This window comes from Excalfactoria chinensis, chromosome 8 (genome assembly GCF_039878825.1).
Source record: "Excalfactoria chinensis isolate bCotChi1 chromosome 8, bCotChi1.hap2, whole genome shotgun sequence".
NCBI classification, from domain to species: Eukaryota; Metazoa; Chordata; class Aves; order Galliformes; family Phasianidae; genus Excalfactoria; species Excalfactoria chinensis.
This window is the reverse complement of record NC_092832.1, coordinates 10,879,587-10,899,175: the sequence shown is the minus strand read 5'-3', so window position 1 is coordinate 10,899,175 and position 19,589 is coordinate 10,879,587. Positions and strand designations below refer to the sequence as shown.

Here is a 19,589-nt window from a genome sequence, read left to right as displayed (position 1 = left end):
TTGCATCACTAGACTAGATTTTCTACCTTTGGTACTTAAACCTTCACAGAAAACCACTTCCTTAATCAAACCTTGCCTAACACATGTCATATAGTAGCTGTGAAAGGTTTTTCGTTTGTTTTAACTTAAATATTAAAATACATTTCTGACTTTTCACTGTATTAATGCATTTAAGGAAGTGTTCACATTTACTTTATATGAAACTTAACGCATCTCACACTTAAAAGTCACTAAGAGACTCAGACCTGAATATATGCCAATTGTACCTTGTTCAGGTCATTATGTAAAAATGGACATGATGTTTTCCACTTGTATCCTTACACAAACAGACTTGCTGCCCTCCTCAGGATACATGACTAGAGCAACCTGCTGAGGTCTCAGGTTAAAGTAAACAAACTGCATTGTTACAGAGCTATGAGATCATCTACAGCAGTATGCAAGTGGCTTTTCTAGTCTGCTCGGATTAGTGTACCAGAAGATATGCCAGTATTACTTCAAGTAACACATTAAAACCCAGTAATGGACACTACTGTGCTTTATTTCAACACAAAGAACAGCCGCTCATCCATTAATCAACATAATTTTCAAATCAACTATCAGAAGGACTACTACCGTTCCGTTCCATGTCTCACCGATCACTTTGGGAAATACTTTGTCAAAAACCTGGACTTACCTACAAACCAATTTGAGTGATGAAAATGTTATCTTTGAAAGTATTCTAGTAATCCAGTGGCAACCTAGTGTGGAAAACATTAGCATTACGCTGACAACGATGACTTATCAAGGTTAAATAAAATCCCTCTTTTATTGTAAGCATGCTCGTAGCTTCAGCTTTTGCCTTCACAGGCTTGAATCATTCCCAGTTACATCAGTGGAACCAGAACAATTCTGTTTCATCAAGTTCCAGTTTTATATTTCAACAATATGAACATATCTGGACTACGCAATAACATCAACAGGTAACATTAAATTGGAGAAAAACAATAAGAGTTAGTTTTCCAAAACTGGCAGTCTTCCAAGTAAAATATTCAGTCGGGACTGACTGTCAAAGGACGTAGTAATAAAACCATGGGTTTCTTTTTTTCCATCCCATACCAAAAAGGATTCAATTTGTACAACTCCTATTAAACATACGATTTCACCAAGCTAGGAAAGATATCGTTTTCAAATTGTAACAAGTGTGGTATTTGAGCATTTGTAATATTTATTGCCATATAGATCCGCATTTTAAAAAGAACAAAGAATTCAAGACTGTACTATGCTGAACTTGACTTCTTTCCCATTAACAGTTTACCTCTACTGTACCACTCCCCCAAAAACAATTAAAAATTCTAAGTAAGATTTTATAGTTTAGTTAAAAGGGAAGAAATGCAAATGTGGATTTAGAGCTTTCTGTATAAATCTCACTGTACTTTATAAACTTGTTGTTTATTGTAACACTGTTTATTGATCAAATAAGTGACGCACTGCTATCTAAAATTTCCATATACACCATTAAAAATCCAAAGTCGATATGATACTGAACCTTAAATCTTCAAGAGTTCAAAAAAAGACAGTTTATACATGTACAGCACACAACAGCAGACACCCCTAGAATACCAACTGCCAGTCCATGATGCATACAAACTTACAGGTAAGCATTCATTTCACTGTTTTCATTGTGCAGGAAAAATATTTCTTAGTGAAGACAGAAACCCAGCTGGTGAATTTCAGATATCATCTTCATCATCTTCATCCTGAGAAGATCCTGCCTGATTGGATGCACTGGCTGAGGCAGCAGCAAGTTGTGCCTGTTGAGCTGCTTGTTGCATCTGCAGCCACTCTTGCTGTGCCAGTTCTGCTTGCTGTTGTCTAGCCTAAAGACATGAATTTAATTGTTAAGGTCATACTATATAACTTGTGAGGAATCTCTAGAGCACCTTAGCTATAAAAGCAGTTTTATCTGCACCTGTAGACTCCTTTTACATAATTTTTTATTAACCATGCACACAAAAACATGTCTAGAAATACCTTTATTATTTGTACTTGGATGTTCAGCTATATTTGCACTTCCTCTGAAGAGGCCAACATTTAGAGGATTTATACTTTCCAGAACAAGTACATTAGTACATTACCTCTTTAGTTTCACTGTCAGGATTGTACTGAACCACTTACTAATGAAAAGATAAAGCACAACAAAGCAATAAAATAATTTAGGGCTCAGTTTCGAGGCCTCTTAGCATTCAGCCACCATTCAGAGATGAAAACAGTCCTACACTGCTGATTACAAATAACGTTTGCAATTACAAAGTCATCCCTCTCTCTACAGCATGTAGAATTACAAAAACAAAACAAGCAAACAAAAAAACCACCAAAAAAAACCCCACAGAAATGAAGAAATCCATTATCTTACTCTGCTAAGCCATCTTCGGAAAACAGAGCAATCTAAGCTCTTCTTAAATAAGGAGGGGCAGGTTGAGATGTCTTTGTTACAGAAAGGTATGTTATCTGTACTTCAAGGTACAAGATGTTCTAACCAAGTCCTTCAAGTAGTTCCTGTGGTGCCCTCCCCATTTTCCCATTTAGAGCTTTTTCCTGTTTTTCAGCAACTATTTTTGATTTCAACACTGTGTTAAAGTTTCAATTTCTGTTTTGAATGTCCTTTAAATTAAAAACCTTCAGTATTCATTACTTGCTCACTGAATTTTCCTTTCTTTTTCCAAAGCATCAACAAACCAGCTTTCCAAACTTCAAGACACCAAAAGATGGTACTTCAGAAAATGATCAAAACCAGTTTATCTATTTAAGTATACGTGAAAAAAAGAAGCCTTCCTATACTGCAAGTAGTGCTGCAATTTCTCAGCCTGTTCAACACTTCTCAGTATTTCTAAGTTCAAGCAGTAGCCAAGTTAAAAAGGTTGGAAAACAATTCAAGACGCTGTAAATTTGCAGCATCTGTTGTATTGACTAAGAAGCCTTATCAGCATCTGAGGTAAACTGAACTCATCTATTGAGCAACCCATTTACTTTATAACTTTATAAGCAAACTTTAGTAAGGAAGCCTCAAAAAGAACACTTCTGTTGATGACCTCATCTTCCACAGATACTTTTAGACACGCACGAATATCAGGAGGAATCATTAGACTAACTTAAATATTCACCACCATCCTCATACCAACTTAAGTATAAGTTAATTGTGCTTAATTCAAGTTAATTAAGTGTAATTTAGTATTAAGTAATATTTGCCACGTTGTAACATAACACTTTTAAAAATCATATAAAAATCAACACAATTTTGTTAAACCTGCATGTACAGTCTTTAATTTAGGCACTAAGGCACAGTATTATGGAATTAAAAACAACCACCAAAACACATTTCACGTGGTCCATTCTGCCTACATAAGGTAGCAATGGTTTTTAGCATTCTTGTTTTATGTTACTTAGGAGGTTGTACTCCCTCAACTATCTTTGTTGTTCTGTATATCTATCTTCATTTTGTAGACTATATAAAGTTTTTGAACAATGGCTTAAAAACAACATGAATCAAGCTGACTACTACACATAAATCTAAACTTAAACAGAAGCAGCCATATTGGTCCTTCTAGTGGTAATACAGTCAGAAAAAGAAGTCCTAACTAGTTCAATGCATGCTGACAAGAGCCTCATGCATGCAGAAGCTTTAGCTGGCGAAAAAGAATTCATCATGCAAATAAGATTAACATAGTTGGCACCTTATGACACAAAACCAACAATTATGAAGTGTTCCAGCAAGATACAAGTATAGTGAAGTGATGGGAAAGGAGGTCATAGTAATCAGACAATGTAATGACTGAATAAGCATTTTCAGAGGAAACAGAATCATGTAAATTGAGAAAACAAGACTCGTGGATTGGGTAAGAGGAAACAGAAAGCAAAGATTATTTTCATATCATTTTGTTTAGAGAAAGATTGCCTTGTCAGACTGAGAATAAGACAGAGAAAGATGGTGCAGAAGGATAAATAAAATTAGCTTTTAGTTGTTTAAACTTGGGAATGTTTACTATTAGGTAAAGCAGGGATGAAGGAGTATTTGTAGGCAAATTCTCTCCCTGTGCTTCAACTGCCTCCTTAAAAGTTTATGCATGAATTAACTCAAATAGAATCTCGCCACAAGTAAATAAAGATGAGAAAGGACAAATTAGAATTTTTTAACAGTTAATTGTTACTTTCAAAGCCTCAATGATTTGTGCAGTGATGGTCACAAACAGAAGAGAGATTCACGTTTTAAATGCAACTTAAAAAAAAAAGTCAATTCCATTTTTTATTTCCTCAGCTAAGTAGTTCTTCATGTATCACTACAATACAACGGAAGTACCTGTCTCAATAGTAGGGAAGGAAAAATAAACACAAAACCTTCCTAAATCTAGAGTATAAAATTTGTTTGTATGTGTCAACTTGCAGGAGTAACCAGAAACAGTATCTTACTTATTGACTTGACTTTCTGTAATACAAGCAGGACAAGAAGATCAATAACACCTTAGATGCTACAACAGTCAACAAGGAAAGGAATACTTCTAGGTGTGCGTACATGTTTTTGCAGCATCAGATTCACCACATTAATTATTACAACCTCATCTGTCTAAGTGTTGCGTTGCCTCACTTACTTTTGCAAATAATTCCTGTTGCTGCCTTAGAAGCTCTTCTTCCGGAATGCCGAGGTTTTCCAGGCGTGAACTGGCCTTTCTTCTCTTTAGTGCTACGGTTTTGCATTCTTGTAAGACTTCTTTTACTTCACTGATATAGGAGCCAAAGCCCAAACTTTCTAGTGCTAGAAAAAATAAAATATTGGTCTTTTAGAAGGCTTTTGATAGCAGATACCAACATGTTTAAACATGCATTTTTAGGAGACGTTTGATTTTTCTGACATTTGGTGATGAAAAGTCATGTTTGTGGGAATACATGACAGCTACTCTCCCTGCCTCTTCTCCTACACCCTCTAAAGAGGGCACACTTTCACGCTAGAAATACAAAGTTTACTGAAGTGCAAAAAGTCCTGGCTTGCAAAGCACTCGGGACTCTCAGATTCATTTTGCTAGAGCGGCATTATTCTTGGACGGCCTCCATCTTCATGTTCTGCACATCAGATTCATACATTAACTACAGAACCAAGATGCCCTTCCTATCTGAATTGTGATCCATTAATTTCTCCATGATTCTATCTTTCCATTTTTGTTGCAAGTCTTCAAATAAAAATCATTTGCCTATAACAGAGAAAACTTTCATTAAGACAGAAATAACAAACATAACCATAGAAATACACTTTAGTTTTGGATCTGAATATCTGAACTCATTTTCTAGATGCCAAACAACACACATTACATATACAGTTACATACATCTCCTTATTGTTTTGGAATGGAAATCCTCATACTTATCTCTACATGAAAATGCATTCAGAAGCTAAAACACAGCATTTTAACCTGCCCAAGTAAATCTGAAATGTAGCTGTATTCTGCAACAGCTTTTAAAGAATGCAAAAGTAACAGAAAGGTTAAAAACAAAACAGGCAAAACACACAAGAAAAGGCACATTTTGATATGCCACCTGCTACTATATGCCTCCACACACACACACCCCCTAAAACAGAACCTAATACAGAACAGGCTAGAAATATCACATGGACACCAACTACTTAGAAACAAGCCTCAGTTTCATTCAGCACCTGGTTTATCTCCAGTAGTTACACAAGTCCGAGTTTTCCTTATAGAATGAAACTTGTTTAGATATTTATCTTCCTTTATTTCAACCTTATGTAATAAGCTTTCCAAGAAGTCACACTAAAATAAACGACATAATAGTAAATACGAACATTATAAACACACTCTGACTCTCAGTACATCAGACTACTTTTTCACATGTTTCTATGTGATCCTTTCCTACCCACAACTGAGGGGCAGGCCACCACAGTAACACAAAGCCACTCTGTAAACCTGTGGCTTCCAACACATACAAGGAGACAATTAACGCACTGCCTTCAATCTAGCAGCACACTGCAGCAGGACTGCCATTCTTTTAAGAGATTTGGCAAACATTTTGCAAATGACTTTACATAATACCTATTTCTTAAGAAAAATGAAGTTAAGAGACAAACCAATTTAGAGGTAATTAAATTACTCTAGACAGCATGCCAGTTCAGCCTCAGCCCACGCAGACACTGGAATCGTTTCAAATTAGTCCAGAGTTTCTATGAGAATCAACAAAACCCTTCTCGAACCTGTTTAATACAGTCTCAGTAGAGGAGGCAAACATGTCCCGTGGTGCAGAACCGGTTCTATAAGCAGCCTATTAATATTAAGGAGCTCATTTTATTTTAAAATGTAAACAGTAAATTCAGTCAACTATCTCAAACTCAGAGCTTTTTCTTTTCAACATTAAGGTGTTTAGAAGTCTACAAGTCAAACTTGACTAAGATGAACTATCACAGTGAATACAGATGTTCACCAAAAGAATACTGGCAGAGATCAGGCTTGGCAATCTGCTGCACTGGAGTATGAGCAGCAGCCCAAATCAACAGCAAGTGCCACTTAAAAGAATGGGAATTCATGGAAAGTACTTATAGTTACATACTTTTCTTTTGGACTGTAACTATGACAGAGTCGTACAATAGCTCAATACCAATACAGCAATAACACTATGCCTGCTGCAAAGAAGTGAAGTTGTAGTGAAACAACTGCAGAATTTCACACTCTTGAAACACATTGTGGCTTTATGGAGTGCATGCATGGAAGGAATAAGCCTCTATCCCCTTCTAACAGCATGGTACTCAAATGCTGAGTTAATGAGTACCTGAGCAGAGCCTCCCATCCACCAAAATCCAGAATCTTTCTACTTCTAGAGTGTTAAGTCTACACATCTATCCAGACTGCTGAAAATCTGATATATTACAGGTGTTAGAACAATCCCATCAAATTCCAGAAGCTGGTCCCCAAAACACAGAGCTTTTGGAAGGTAAGGAGAAGGAAACTTTTACAGATGTCAAACTGCACCTGTCCTTTTAGTTCAGCTTCCTCCCATTCTTAAAGACTGCATGAAGACACAGATGTCTGATTAATCCATTAAGCATAACTACTTGTAGTTCTAGGTTTGTTTTTAATACAATCAAGTCACTTGTATATGAGATGCTTATCTTCATTGCCCTTCTAAAATAAAGTAACTTCAAAAGTGAAAAATGAAGCTTTTTACATGAAAGCGTGAACTGGACAGTGCCAATATCCTAACAGCCCATGAAGAAAGGCTTCAGGATTTGCCGTCAATCCTCAGCCCACCTTAGTACATCTCAGCTCCACACAGACAAACTAATCCAAGCAGTCAGCTCCATAAAACGGTGATTTCCTATCTCACCGTGCTCAGAATCCAACAGCAGACCAGCTTGTCAAAAAGCCCACCTCATCACAACTTACACAGCTACCAAGTCAGCTGTCTCCAGAACTGGTCCCCAGTGCCTCTAACTGCTGCAGAAGCTCTCCATCTCCACTTGGACCATTAGAGCCCTGAAGTCTTCGGGTACTGTCCAGGAACCAGATGCACATTTTACCATTAGTGGTGAGTGCCTGGCTTAGCCTGAGTACATCTAACACAGCAGATCTCCCTCAAGGTGCAGGAAGTCTCTGCTTTTCTTTCCCTATGCTGTCTGTAGGCACTGTGCCAGTCAAGTGTCTGTTACCACACAAAGAAACATCACAAGAACTTCACCCATCTGAAACAACCCAGCAGTGTGGGTGAAAGTGCTCTAGCCCAGTATGTGTCCACACAGCCATTCTTTCCCAGTGCAATGGTGTGTCCTCGGTACGACTGCCCAAGACAGGGAACTACAACAAAGCTGCAGTTTCGGATTAGTTCTGACACAGCCCAGTTGCAGGATGACACCAGCTGGAAGGGTGCCGCTTTCCCCTTTTACCTTCTAGCCCCTGCTTCTAACCTAGCACTCTCTTGTTCACAGGAACAATCATATCAGCTAACTCATGCAACAGTGCACTGTCTTCCCTGATGCCCAAGTTTTCACAAAGTCACAGTGTCAGAAAAGAGTCTGCTACATCCAACTGCAAAAACATCCCTGTAGCCTGTTCAGCTGTGATCTGATGCCCATTTTATTGCTAATGGAATTGACTTAAGTCATTAAAGGGACTGGGTTACCTCAACGATCACAACTAACATAATTCAACTACTGAAACTGTTAGCATCATGGTCATGAAGCTATATCAAGGTACAGTTAAAGCAGCAAATATCTACAGCATCTGAAGGCTACTGACAATGTTGATACGCTGTGCCTCTGGACACATCTCTGCTGCCTACAGAACAAACAGCCTGAACCATCACACTTGACATGAGTTCCATCCACTAACTGACCATGGCTGGAGGGAGCACAAGCACATCCCTCAGATGAGACCAGTAAATCCAGGAACAATCCCTTACACCTCTGGAAGCATCAGAAAAAGCATCTCTCTCCAGAGTGTTCATTAACAATATTTGACTAAAATGGATGTAACATAAAAGCACTTTTCAAACACGATGACACAGAGCTCAACAAAATACTTGTGTGTATACCATTAGCAGTTGGTCTCCAACCATGTAGATGCATTTGCTTTCAATTTGTTACCAAATTGCTGTTCGTAATCCTATCAAGTAATTGAAACTCTTGTGGTGAGCATGCTGGGACTAGTGAAAGAAATAAAAAAATCTGACCACTTATCAACAGAGAATCTCATTATTTTGTTTCTTAAACTAACTTGACACCATTACAACCCTGGATATACCTCTATGGCAAATACTACAGCCAAGAGCTCTACCAAGCAGCAGAATGAAGCACTCTCAGGATCAGTGTTATCAATTTGTTTGCAGCAGTCACTGTTATTAACAACCATTACTTCAGCAGCAAAGTGATCAGTTCCTGGCAAAAGATGCTTGCTGCAGACTTACACACAATGCAAGAAACCTCCCTACTTGTGGTAGAACATAGAGAAAAGCAAAGGAGACTTACTGAGAAAACTTTCATTCAACAAGGGGAAGTAGGAGGCAACAGCTAAGCAGAACACAAAGGAATATAGTTACATGTTTCCCACAACAGATAGGAAGAGCTGATTTTAAATGACTGAATTGCAAGGAAAGCCCAGGAAAAGTATCTCACTTTTTTACAGAATCAATGCAAGGAGACTAAGCTCCACATACCCAACCGTGGGCCTTTTGTCAGTCTCCTTAGAAAAGCACCTAATAAGCTCAGGACCTTGTAACACACTGTAAGAGAAAGCTGCACTGCCATTACAAAGAGCGGCCCTCGTTTCACGAGCCTGAAAAAGACTCTGAGTTGGACTCGGAGACCTCTCTCCAGGCATCACGCTTCTCTGAACGATGGACGAGAGCCAGTGCCGAGTCCACAGCCGTCCCTCCAACCAAAGACACAATTCCCTTGCAAGGCACTGACCGGTCGGACCACACGTTGCGTCCCCAAGAGCCTTAAGGCTCCCGTTTCGCCTCTCACGCCGTCAGAGCACGGCACTAAGAAGCTGAGCACGACCGGCCCGGCCCGCGGCACGGCGCCGCCGGAAACTCACCTTGTATGACATGCTCCGGGGATATAGTCTTCTTTTCCGACTTGTTGCAGATCTCGTTGGCCTCAGAGGAGATGAGGTGGATGAACTCCGTGCAGCAGTTGACCACCAGTTCCCGGGCATCGTTTGCCACGCGGACGTTGGGGAGCGTCTCCTTGATCATCTTATTGATGGCAGCCCTTGGGATGGTGAGGTCGTCGTCGTTACCCGACGACGAGGCCATCCTCGCTGCCACCGGCCCCCGAGGGCCGCTCCGCCCCGCTCCCGCGCTCTCGAGCCGCCCTCGGGGGGCTGCAGCGTGTGGGAACCGGCGAGGGGAAGCGGGCAGCGACGCGGCGGAGGTCGGCGCCGGGAGAGGGCAACGGGGGGCAACGGGGAGCGACGGGCAGCGAGCTGCCGGCGAGGCGCGGGGCCGGGGAGCGCCGCTCGGGCTCAGGACTCCCTCGGCCGCGGCGCCTGCCACTGCCGCCTCCGGCACATCCTCCGGGGCGACGGCGCCGCCACCTTATGAGCGGTGTGAGGGAAGACGAGCCCCGAGCAGCGGCACGGCGCGACTCCTTCCAACGGGCGGCGGCGCCGGTAAAGGCTGCCGCGAGACGGAAACGGACCGACTGCGGGCTCAACCTGCGCGTAGCGCCGCTTCCGCCGGAAATCGGAACGCGCTTCCGCCGCCAGGCTCCTCCCCCTCCTCCGTGAGGCACCGGAAGTGGTGGGGGCGCGTGAGGCCGTGCCACGTGCGCGCGGCGAGGTGCGCGGCGCTGCTGAGCGGGGCGAGACGGGAACGTGCCGATGCGGCGCTGAGGGACGGGGTTGGCGGGCAGGGCTGCACTGCGGGGCGTGCTTCTCCAACCGTCATGATTCCAGAGTTCTGTGCTCCGAGCCCCAATGGGCTCCTTTTGTGGACGGACAGACAGGCGTCAGGGGGATGCCCGTGGGGCTTCCACCGCAGCCCTCTGTACCAGCAGCAGCCCGCACATGGCTGCTTGGGCACTTGAAAGGCCACGGCGGGATGTGGAAGACACTGCATCAGCACAGCCACTGCATCAGCACAGCCACTGCCTGCACCGCGGATAGCGCCGGGCTCAGCCCAAACCTTTGGGGAGAGGCAGGGCTGAGCTGCTGCGAGTCCAGGCACGAAAGGAGAATTTACAATTAGTGCTGACGGAGGGAGAGAACCGCGGCACTACAGCCAGCACAGCCACACTGTGAACCTGCTGGGGACCTACAGCATAACAGGGCACGAGCCCCCTACCACCAGGCAGGACTGATGTCAGAGAACGATAAGATAGCGGGGAGCAGTGCTGGGGAGCAGCCATTGTGTTAGAACTGCAGCTGAGCAGATGCACAGTAGGAAAGTTGGGGAAAAAAAAGCCTGTGCTATACACCTACAGCTGCTTCTGCTCTATTGACTTTTTATTTCTTTTAAAGATGAATTCTAAGGAATTTGCAGGGTTTTTTTTCCACGTAAAAAATTATCAGCAGTAAAAAGCCCTTCTTTAGGTAAACTGGTTACTTCTCTTAAAAATAAACAGAAAATCTACCAAAGCAGTGGAAGGACAGGAAGCTGTTACAATGAGGCGACCTGTTAAAAACAAACCAAAACAAAAGAACAACCCTCCTCTGTAATACATTTGTCAGAGCATCCAGAGGAAGCATTCCAAATATTCAGCTTCAATAGAAATAATGACTACTTCAGTTGTTACACCTGAGGATTGATGAAACTTATTAATATCTCAAATATAATTATGTATAGATTCTTACTAGCCTTTTCATACAGTACACATCTCAGAGTGTGTTAGGTTATCATTGAAAGGAAGCAAGTTGATATTAAATAGTTAAGAATTTAAGTCAGTGCTCATCTTTCCACGAAAAGAGCACTCTAAATAGCAGTGCTGGCTGGACTAAACCTGCAGATCGAGGATTTTAATTTCAAGGTTCTGGCAGACTAAAGATAAACATACTGAGGTGATTATCTAAAGTAAGCTCAAAGATCTTGAATGCCTTTATACAGTTACAGAACAAACAACAACATGGTGTTAGCAGCAGCTATAACAGTTAATTCCAGCTTGCACAGTCTCATTGTGATGAGGATTTTCCCAGGTCAAAGCTTTTTCTGCTTCTCCACCTCAGCAATTTGATGAAGTTAAGACTTGCACTGAAGATTTTGTCATGGTGAAAAACCATTTTGTAGAAGATATCAATGGGTAGATCTCCATTTGGATCTGCATATTTCAGTGTTGTCATAGGTGTATACAAGGTATTGGTTTGATGGCGAAACGGTGGATTTTCCGCAAGTATTATCCTTACTGTATGCTGCCAAGAATTAGAAGGAGAATCATTAAAGAACCTTTACTGAAATAGTAAATTAAAAATCCTGTTTTCATTCAAGTAGAGGAAAATCAGATGAATAAAGTGCTAGAATTGTGTGAAATGCCATATGTGACTTTACTAGAATTTCATTAGAATTTTTTATTCAAATATTTAAGACTAGAATTCTTATTTATTCATAATTCAGTTTCTATTCCTCTACTCCACTTTATACAAAGAATCCTACACAACCCTCCAAAAGTATCCCTACATGCTCACAATAGGTAGATAGTTAAACTCAATTCACTAGAAAAGGGTCACAAAAGTGCAGTTCACAGCAAGGGAAGTTTCAGTGTCAGCATATGTTATGTGTTAGCAGCCAGCAGCTGAAATTGTTGTCCCTTCTAATAACTTGCTTCCACTCGTCTTCCTGAAGAAAGCCCTGAACACCAAAAGCAACATCCAAGTATTTATTATTGTGCCTTTGGTGTTCTAGGATAGTCAGGTCAACTTCACACTCACTTCCCATTCGTGGAGAGCTACTTGTGAGACAGAGGAGAGAGTTTACACAGGCAGAAACCCTCTGCGATGTAACAGTGAGGAATGGCAAGACTTGACCAGATGATGTGTAAAAGCATGCGTCCACAAGGGTATTTGTATATATATAAGAGAGAGTTAACGATTGCCTTTCAGTGGAAAAAAAATAATATTCCTTTAATGTTCTAGAGGGTCTTGTTTACAACTCCCGGGATTCTCTTAAGTTTTTACAATTCTTCTAAGTTGCAGAAATACAGTTTAATTAAATCTAACACTTCGACAAGACAACAACAAAATAAACCACTGAACCAGTGCATTCTTAATTCAAGAAAAAAAAAATGAGATTTGTTGATGAGTTACCTCTGCAACTTCCTCAGCACTTTGTCCAAGGCTCTGGAAAATTTGTTTGTAATTTTTAAGGTAAATATTAGTAAACATCTCAGCTGTTTCCTCATCTGCAGCTGAAAGATCCATTTTCATTCCATCTTCAAACACTTTTCTTTCAAACTCGGTAACCACTGGACCTGGTTCAATCAAACTTAACCTATCCGAAAGCAAAGGTATACAGATTGTTACTGCTCTCCACATTAAATGCACCTTTTTATGCTTCTTAAAAATGTATACTGAAGGTTGCAATCTGAGTTTGAGCTAGGAAACAACAGGAAGGATGTCTTATGAAGGTGGCCCACATCACATTATTGGTCTGAAGCTGCTATCCATCCACACAGAGTAGAAAAATCTGCACGGCATATCTTTCAGGGAGGCACTGTAAGTTAATTCACAACAGAAGCGAGTGCAGTTGTTACTTGCTATCTTGGAATTGTGGAATCTGACAATTATTTATTCACAACAACTTCAGAAACACAAAGAAAAATAACGTAAAGATGATAAAAAATTCATTACTTTCTACTTTCTGGACAAAATCCCACATGACGTGTTATTGTTAATAGTTTTTCCATGATAATAGTAGCTGAAAGAGAGTGAAGTTACCCAAATATGAATTTTTGGTCAAGTTGTCAGCGTTACATAGATCCCCCTTCATTAATTACAGAAAATACTGAGAATTTTCCTGTTGACAGACAGATTTGGTTGCTAACAAATACAAAAAATCTGATTTTGATCAGTAGGTGCTGTAACAAGTCACAGAAATGCAGTTACTGGTCACCTCTTCTAGTTCTGCTCTCAGCTAGTAATTAACCAATCACAACGTTTATCAAAGCACTCTTTGGGATAGGACCTCTTTCCAGAGCTGAATTTTGGGCAGGCTTTTCTTCAGAACCAATACAGCATTATAGTCTTACAATCCCATTATGGTATTTATTTTAAATCCCTCCAGACTGTTCATAGCCTTTGCAAAATCAAAGTTTGGAGTCAGCTTTGTCTTTGGAACCGCATGTCAGCAGCTGTCTCTTTTCCCACAGCACAAGGGCTAAGCACTCAAGCAGACACACATGCAAGCGATGTTTAACAATTCTTGAATTTCACACAAAGAATAGATCCAATGTAAATGTACGTGACAAATCCAACACTGAAGTACCACAGTGAACAGGACCATTCTCTTAAATGCTGCCTTAAACATTAAGAAACACTACACCACATTCTTACAGTTCTTTCCTTTCAACCTCCTGTCCCAGTAAAAATCTCACCCCAACTTTCATTCTAATGAATTCCTACGCGATCTTCCTCTTTCCCCTCCCTCCTTCTACTTCTCCTTCTCTGCCTCCCCACGTCCTACACCATTTTTATCTTTATATTCATTTCAAGATAAAATACAGACTTGTACTTATTTCTAGTACATGCAAGAATCTGTTCTCAAAAGTATAAAGTAACTTATTCATAGGTAAAAGCATTTAATTGCCCATGATGGTATGTTTATTTTAGTATCAAAACTTTATTTGATTATGCATGTGAAGAATGTGGACATTCTATGCTTTTCATGATGTACAATTTCCATGGGTTCCTCAATCTGCTCCTCCTAGACAGCAGCAAACTTTAGGGAGCTGTTTGGTACTTCTGAACACATCTAAAACTGTCTCAAGAATAGTTTACATCTGTGGATCAATACTTACTGCAGCTTGAACTTGAGTGCTTGTATAGCTAAACTTTCGCAGAATCCTTCCACCGCAAACTTAGATGCAGCATAAACGTCATTAAATAAGATACCTGATGGTACAAATAGAACATCCTGAGAACTGTATTCAACAAACAATTATTTTCCTTTTACAGACATATCTATTTTCACAGAATTTCTATAGTCTTGCTGGGAAAACATTAAAAGAAAATAAACCTGTGTATATTGGTCTAGTGAAACAATGCTAACCATACTGATCATTATTGATTTATTTGCATATGTTCTCAAATTTACTTATACTAGGAAAGCATGGCTGACTAACGCTCTTCCTCCTCCTAGCTGAGGCTGTGGTCTCTTTGGATCATAAGTATTTTGTAGTCCAATGCATAAAAGTGCATATATAATATGCATTTATATACACAATACCATTAACATCATTTACCAGCAAGACTTTTAATAGATGGCAAATAAACACAAATGCTGAGCAATGTGGGATATTTGATTATGCAAGAGATCCAGTTTGCACTTGAGGGACTTGGAAAAAGAAGTATAACAATCTATTTAGGAGAATGAGAAATATTGTATTCAGGCAAACTCTAAGGGTTGTTATTGTTTAGGATTCTTCTCACCAGAACAATCCAGGCAGGAATAATGACTCTGTCTTAGTAACTGCAAAACATATATAGTTAGACTAGATGGAACACAAGAGTAGAAACATGATTATTCTTTGCTAAAACTAGCTCTGCAGAGGTTTGTGAGAAGAAACTTTACTAAAGGGTGTACAGTAGTGCAGGATGTTATTGGATTTTGTTTCTTTACCACACTGCAGGGTGTAGTATGTTTGCCTGTCCCCACAACCTTTTCCAACAGTAAAATCTCATACCACTAAATTCTGTTTTTCAGATAATTTCTAGTAATAATAAATAAAAAATGATAAAGTAAGAAATAGAGTTAAAACTGATAGCCTTACTCCCACAGGAAAAAAAAAAAAAACAACCTGCAGATTTTGTTGTTTAAAGGTCTTAAGTAGTTGTGCACAGTAGCAGGTTATTGGAATGCATAAAAACATCCAAATGCTGTCCATCGAATAGCTGGATCTTCAGCATTATAGAGCACAGTAGCCAGATGTGCTACCTCCTGCATTTTTTCCTAAGCTAAGTGTTATGCCTTAGATTTTGAATACTGAGCTCTAAGAATAAAGAAAAAAGAACAACCACTTTGCCTTGTATTCCCATAACACTGCTTATTATAACTATATGCCCGCTCTTCCTCTTCTTCATGTCAGGCAAAATCTCCTTCAGGAGTCGAACCAGTCCAAAGAAGTTGGTATCCATCACAGTTTTCATTTCATCGATAGTCTGACATTCAATTGGTCCGATGAGCCCCATTCCAGCATTGCTAACTGCACAAAACAAAAGACAACAGCGACCAATAACTTTACTACACATTAACTTGCCATCTTCACTGAAAAACATTTAAAAGCGAACGTGAGAGGGTTAGGCATTAAATGATCCTTAAATAATCTTTAAAGAAAAGATTCAAACAAAAATATGTTATTGTATAACTCAAGCTGTGCAAATACACTTTTATTTAATTACAGCTTTAATCCAAATTCATTTTGCATTTCAAGCAATTTGTTTCAGCCCTTTAAATTAGAAAGGGATTACAGGAAAATGAGTCAAGAACCACCTATGTCTTCAATCTATAACAAAAGAAGACAGAATAGCGGGTATATTACCCTGTCTTTTAGGTTTTGTTTGTTTGAAATACATACATCTTTAACACACACACACACACACACACACACACACACACAGAGTACCCTCACAGTTTTGGGGTTTTTACAAGTTGGGAATGACTGGTAGAGCAGGTGCTCTACAATAAAACTACAGTATTTTAGACATTAGATCTTATCATAGTTTGCAAATGTATTCTGTTAAACAGTTTTTTAAGATTTATCTAAAGAAAGGCAAGTCCGTGATTTTCTCTCAGAGATTTCATTCTTGAGGGTGTAAGCATCTTCCATCTTAAGACATCGGTGTTTACTTTTAGCAAAAGAGTATGAGAACACTAATAGCTGAATTATTTGCTCTGTACAACTATAATTCTCCACACCAAATTACTCTTACTTTGCATTTGTTGTTGTACTTGCTTATTTCCTTGCTTTCATATTAGACAGGACTAACAGGGCTATGGTTGACCTCCTGGGCAGTAAGATGACGCAGATTTGGGCACAAGTTCTGTTCTCACATTTCATAATAAGGAACTGCGTCACCTTATCCAACACACTTTCTGCAACCAAGCCTCTCCTCTGCAAATAAAAACGAGCTTCCCAACTTCACAGAAGCGCAGTGAGATTTAATTCATGCCTGCACAAAGCCTGAGAAACCATGAACAGAGTAAACTACACAATGACTATTACTTTAATCACATGAAAAAATGCACTGATGAAGCTTCTCCAGTGTATTTGTGGAGACAAACAGTGCTTATCTGTTCACATCCCGTACTTGCCTAGGACATCAATCCTTCTGTCAGGGATGCTATTCACACACGTTTTAATGGACTGTTCATCACAGACATCCAGTTGCTTGATTTCCAAGGTTTTGCCCAGATTATGACCTGCAGCTTCCTCGAGTGCATCTTTCTTGGCCAGGTTCCGCATTGTGGCATACACTGCAACATATCAGAAGCCACAGTCGATTAGAACTAAGACCTTTTCTGTGGCGGTGTTCCTGAGAAATATTAAAGAATAGTTTTTCATCTGTATCTTAAATGTCAGTAATAGAACCCAGATAAAAACTTGAAGTAGGAAGATCCTATTTTCAACATAAAATAGCACAAATTACCCAGAAGCTGTTTCTGAAACCTTCAAGAAATTAGAAAGGAGAATTAAACCACTATGCACAAAGTAAAACACACGGCATAGTACCAACTCAGGCTGCTGAGTCATTTTTAATATTTGAAACATAATTCTGGAGTCTACACATGCTTTTAAAAAAAAAAAAAATCACATTCTAGCTAACAAAATAACACAGCTATTAAGAACAACACCTGCTTCTTTAAGCTGCAAAAATGCTCATTTATGCAAGTAACTTCCCAAAACAAATCACAGAATCATAGAGCAGCTGGGTTGAAAAGGACCATCATTCAGTTTCGTTACTGTACCATAATTCCATAAAACTATCAGCAACCACCCCCCTTACAGTGAAATGCTGTAAGAATAAGGATGAGAAACTGATGCCCTGCAGGCTGATGTATTTACCTGGCCATCCATTTTCAGTCATAGCAAATATCCCAGTTCTTTTGTTCACCCTCTTATGGGTGAATGGGGGTTAGAATAATGAAACACATCAGGGAAAATAACTACAAGATTATTATTTTTTCTTCTAAACTAAATTCTTTGGCCTTCAAATTGACAGGTACATTTCATTCAACAAAATTTTTAGTAGCTAGAAGCAAAGCTAACTACAAGCACAAGAGAAAGAGAGAGAGAGAGAGAGCAAGACACACATCTGTTCAGTTGATGTAGGTGTTCAAGTGGTATATTTTCACTGCACTGTATTTCCTCAATGATAGGGAGGGGAAACTGACTAGAAAGGAGTCAGATTGAATACTATCATCTATTAAGTAACAGGGAATGAAAAACAAAACAATCACATTGAAAAATATATGTACTTTTGATAAAGATAAATAACAGACATGTTATTACCTTTAAATCTTTCCTGTTCATCTTTCGCCATTTTTACAGCTAAGGCCAATCCAATTCCTGAGGAGCAACCTGTAATAAGGACGTTTCTTCTTGCCATTTTTTCAACTCTGTGGGTCAAGCAAGAGTTCTCGGAGGAGCGGCAACTAACTGCAGCTGCAGTATGTCTCATTGGCCTTTAATGCTATCTCGAGCTTTCCTGAGTCAACAAATCCAAAAATGCACACCTAGACCCGGCATGATTAAGGGATAATCTCTAGCTAGACAAAAACAGAAACAGATGCTCCTTCATGAGCTTATAATCTGCATTGTCAATATGGACTATATTTAATACAGAACAAGATTAGTTTTATGAGATGAGTAAAACAACAAAAGACTTTTTTTTTTAAGTAGTAGAAAAATTGTTTTGTACAGCACTGGAAGGAAAAGCCTTTCCATGATCACAACCAGTCTTTAGCATCTGCCATGCATATCAAACACTCAAAACACGATCTTTCTGCTAAGGGTGTTCAGACTTCCCATGCTTAAAGCACTTATCATTCTTTTGAAATAGATTAACACATCGTTTTATTCCCACAGTGCCACCTTCTTATGGGAATGTTTGTAACTTAAGAGTCCTGACAGGCTTTAAAAAAAAAAAAAAAAACAAAAGAAGAAAAAAAGAAAAAAAGAAAGAAAATTGAAAAATGTGATGTGGATTTAGGAGACAAGTTGTTTAGACACATTCCTCACAATGCATACTGGCACTGCTCCTGTACAAGACAAGAGAAAGTGAGCAAGTACACCAGCAGTGTGACAATCAGCCAGGAAGGTTCTGAACGTGTCAGCTTTACTACATCCTTGCAATCACAGAAGTCTTTGAACTATTTTGATTCACAGATTCAAGACAGCAACTCCACGTCCATGCAACAAGCTCACAAGAATGACCTTCCCAGGCCTAGTGTAGATGTAAACTAGTCAGTACCTCAAGAAGAGTAGGACTCCACAGAAACATTTACCTGAAATTACATTAGCTTTCCAAAGAGGAAATTAATGTAGCTATTACAACTAGTTAAATTATTAACTTCTCAGATCAACAAGACAACAACACAGCACCAAAGGTTTGTAATAAAATATAAGTATGATTCTTTGTATTTATCAGGCTTTGCACACTGTGTTACCGCAGCTTTTACTATTTGCACATGTAATTTTAGTACAAACACTGTTTGGCTGATCCAGCGATTTGCAAAATTGCTTTTGCTGCTCATGCACATTTATATTTAGTGCATGTAGGAGGGGCAAGTGAGGCTCTGCGCAACACCATATTAGTGGTGTCACTAGCATGGTGACACAACTGTGATTACAGGGAGGTTATATATTCTCCTTTTAAGCTCCTCAAACCAGGATTTCATACTCCTTTGTTTTAA

General features: G+C 39.6%; 2 protein-coding genes across 2 annotated transcripts; both read right to left on the bottom strand.

Moving 5' to 3' along the window:
- Positions 1-785: 785 nt before the first annotated feature.
- DR1 (down-regulator of transcription 1) lies at positions 786-9,792 on the bottom strand. The gene is made up of 3 exons (XM_072343059.1): positions 9,566-9,792; positions 4,623-4,786; positions 786-1,856 (listed from the first exon to the last, which is right to left on the bottom strand). Exons 1-3 carry the CDS (start codon positions 9,783-9,785, stop codon positions 1,710-1,712), a joined length of 531 nt encoding a protein of 176 aa, XP_072199160.1. The 5' UTR covers positions 9,786-9,792; the 3' UTR covers positions 786-1,709.
- A 1,441-nt stretch (positions 9,793-11,233) lies between these two features.
- LOC140255316 (retinol dehydrogenase 8-like) lies at positions 11,234-19,558 on the bottom strand. Its single transcript, XM_072342770.1, has 6 exons — positions 18,187-19,558; positions 16,989-17,150; positions 15,700-15,879; positions 14,476-14,569; positions 12,767-12,950; positions 11,234-11,875 (listed from the first exon to the last, which is right to left on the bottom strand). Exons 1-6 carry the CDS (start codon positions 18,353-18,355, stop codon positions 11,639-11,641), a joined length of 1,026 nt encoding a protein of 341 aa, XP_072198871.1. The 5' UTR covers positions 18,356-19,558; the 3' UTR covers positions 11,234-11,638.
- Between the last annotated feature and the right edge of the window lie 31 nt (positions 19,559-19,589).

Coding starts and splice junctions, on each gene's coding strand:
- DR1 (XM_072343059.1), bottom strand. CDS start 9,785: ATGGCCTCGTCGTCGGGTAACGACGACGACCTCACCATCCCAAGGGCT. Junction 4,787..9,565: donor CCCGGAGCATGTCATACAAG/GTGAGTTTCCGG, acceptor TATTTTTTCTAG/CACTAGAAAGTTTGGGCTTT. Junction 1,857..4,622: donor AACAGGAATTATTTGCAAAA/GTAAGTGAGGCA, acceptor TCATGTCTTTAG/GCTAGACAACAGCAAGCAGA.
- LOC140255316 (XM_072342770.1), bottom strand. CDS start 18,355: ATGAGACATACTGCAGCTGCAGTTAGTTGCCGCTCCTCCGAGAACTCT. Junction 14,570..15,699: donor CAGTGTTATGGGAATACAAG/GCAAAGTGGTTG, acceptor TTGTACCATCAG/GTATCTTATTTAATGACGTT. Junction 11,876..12,766: donor GTGCTGAGGAAGTTGCAGAG/GTAACTCATCAA, acceptor AATTCTTGGCAG/CATACAGTAAGGATAATACT.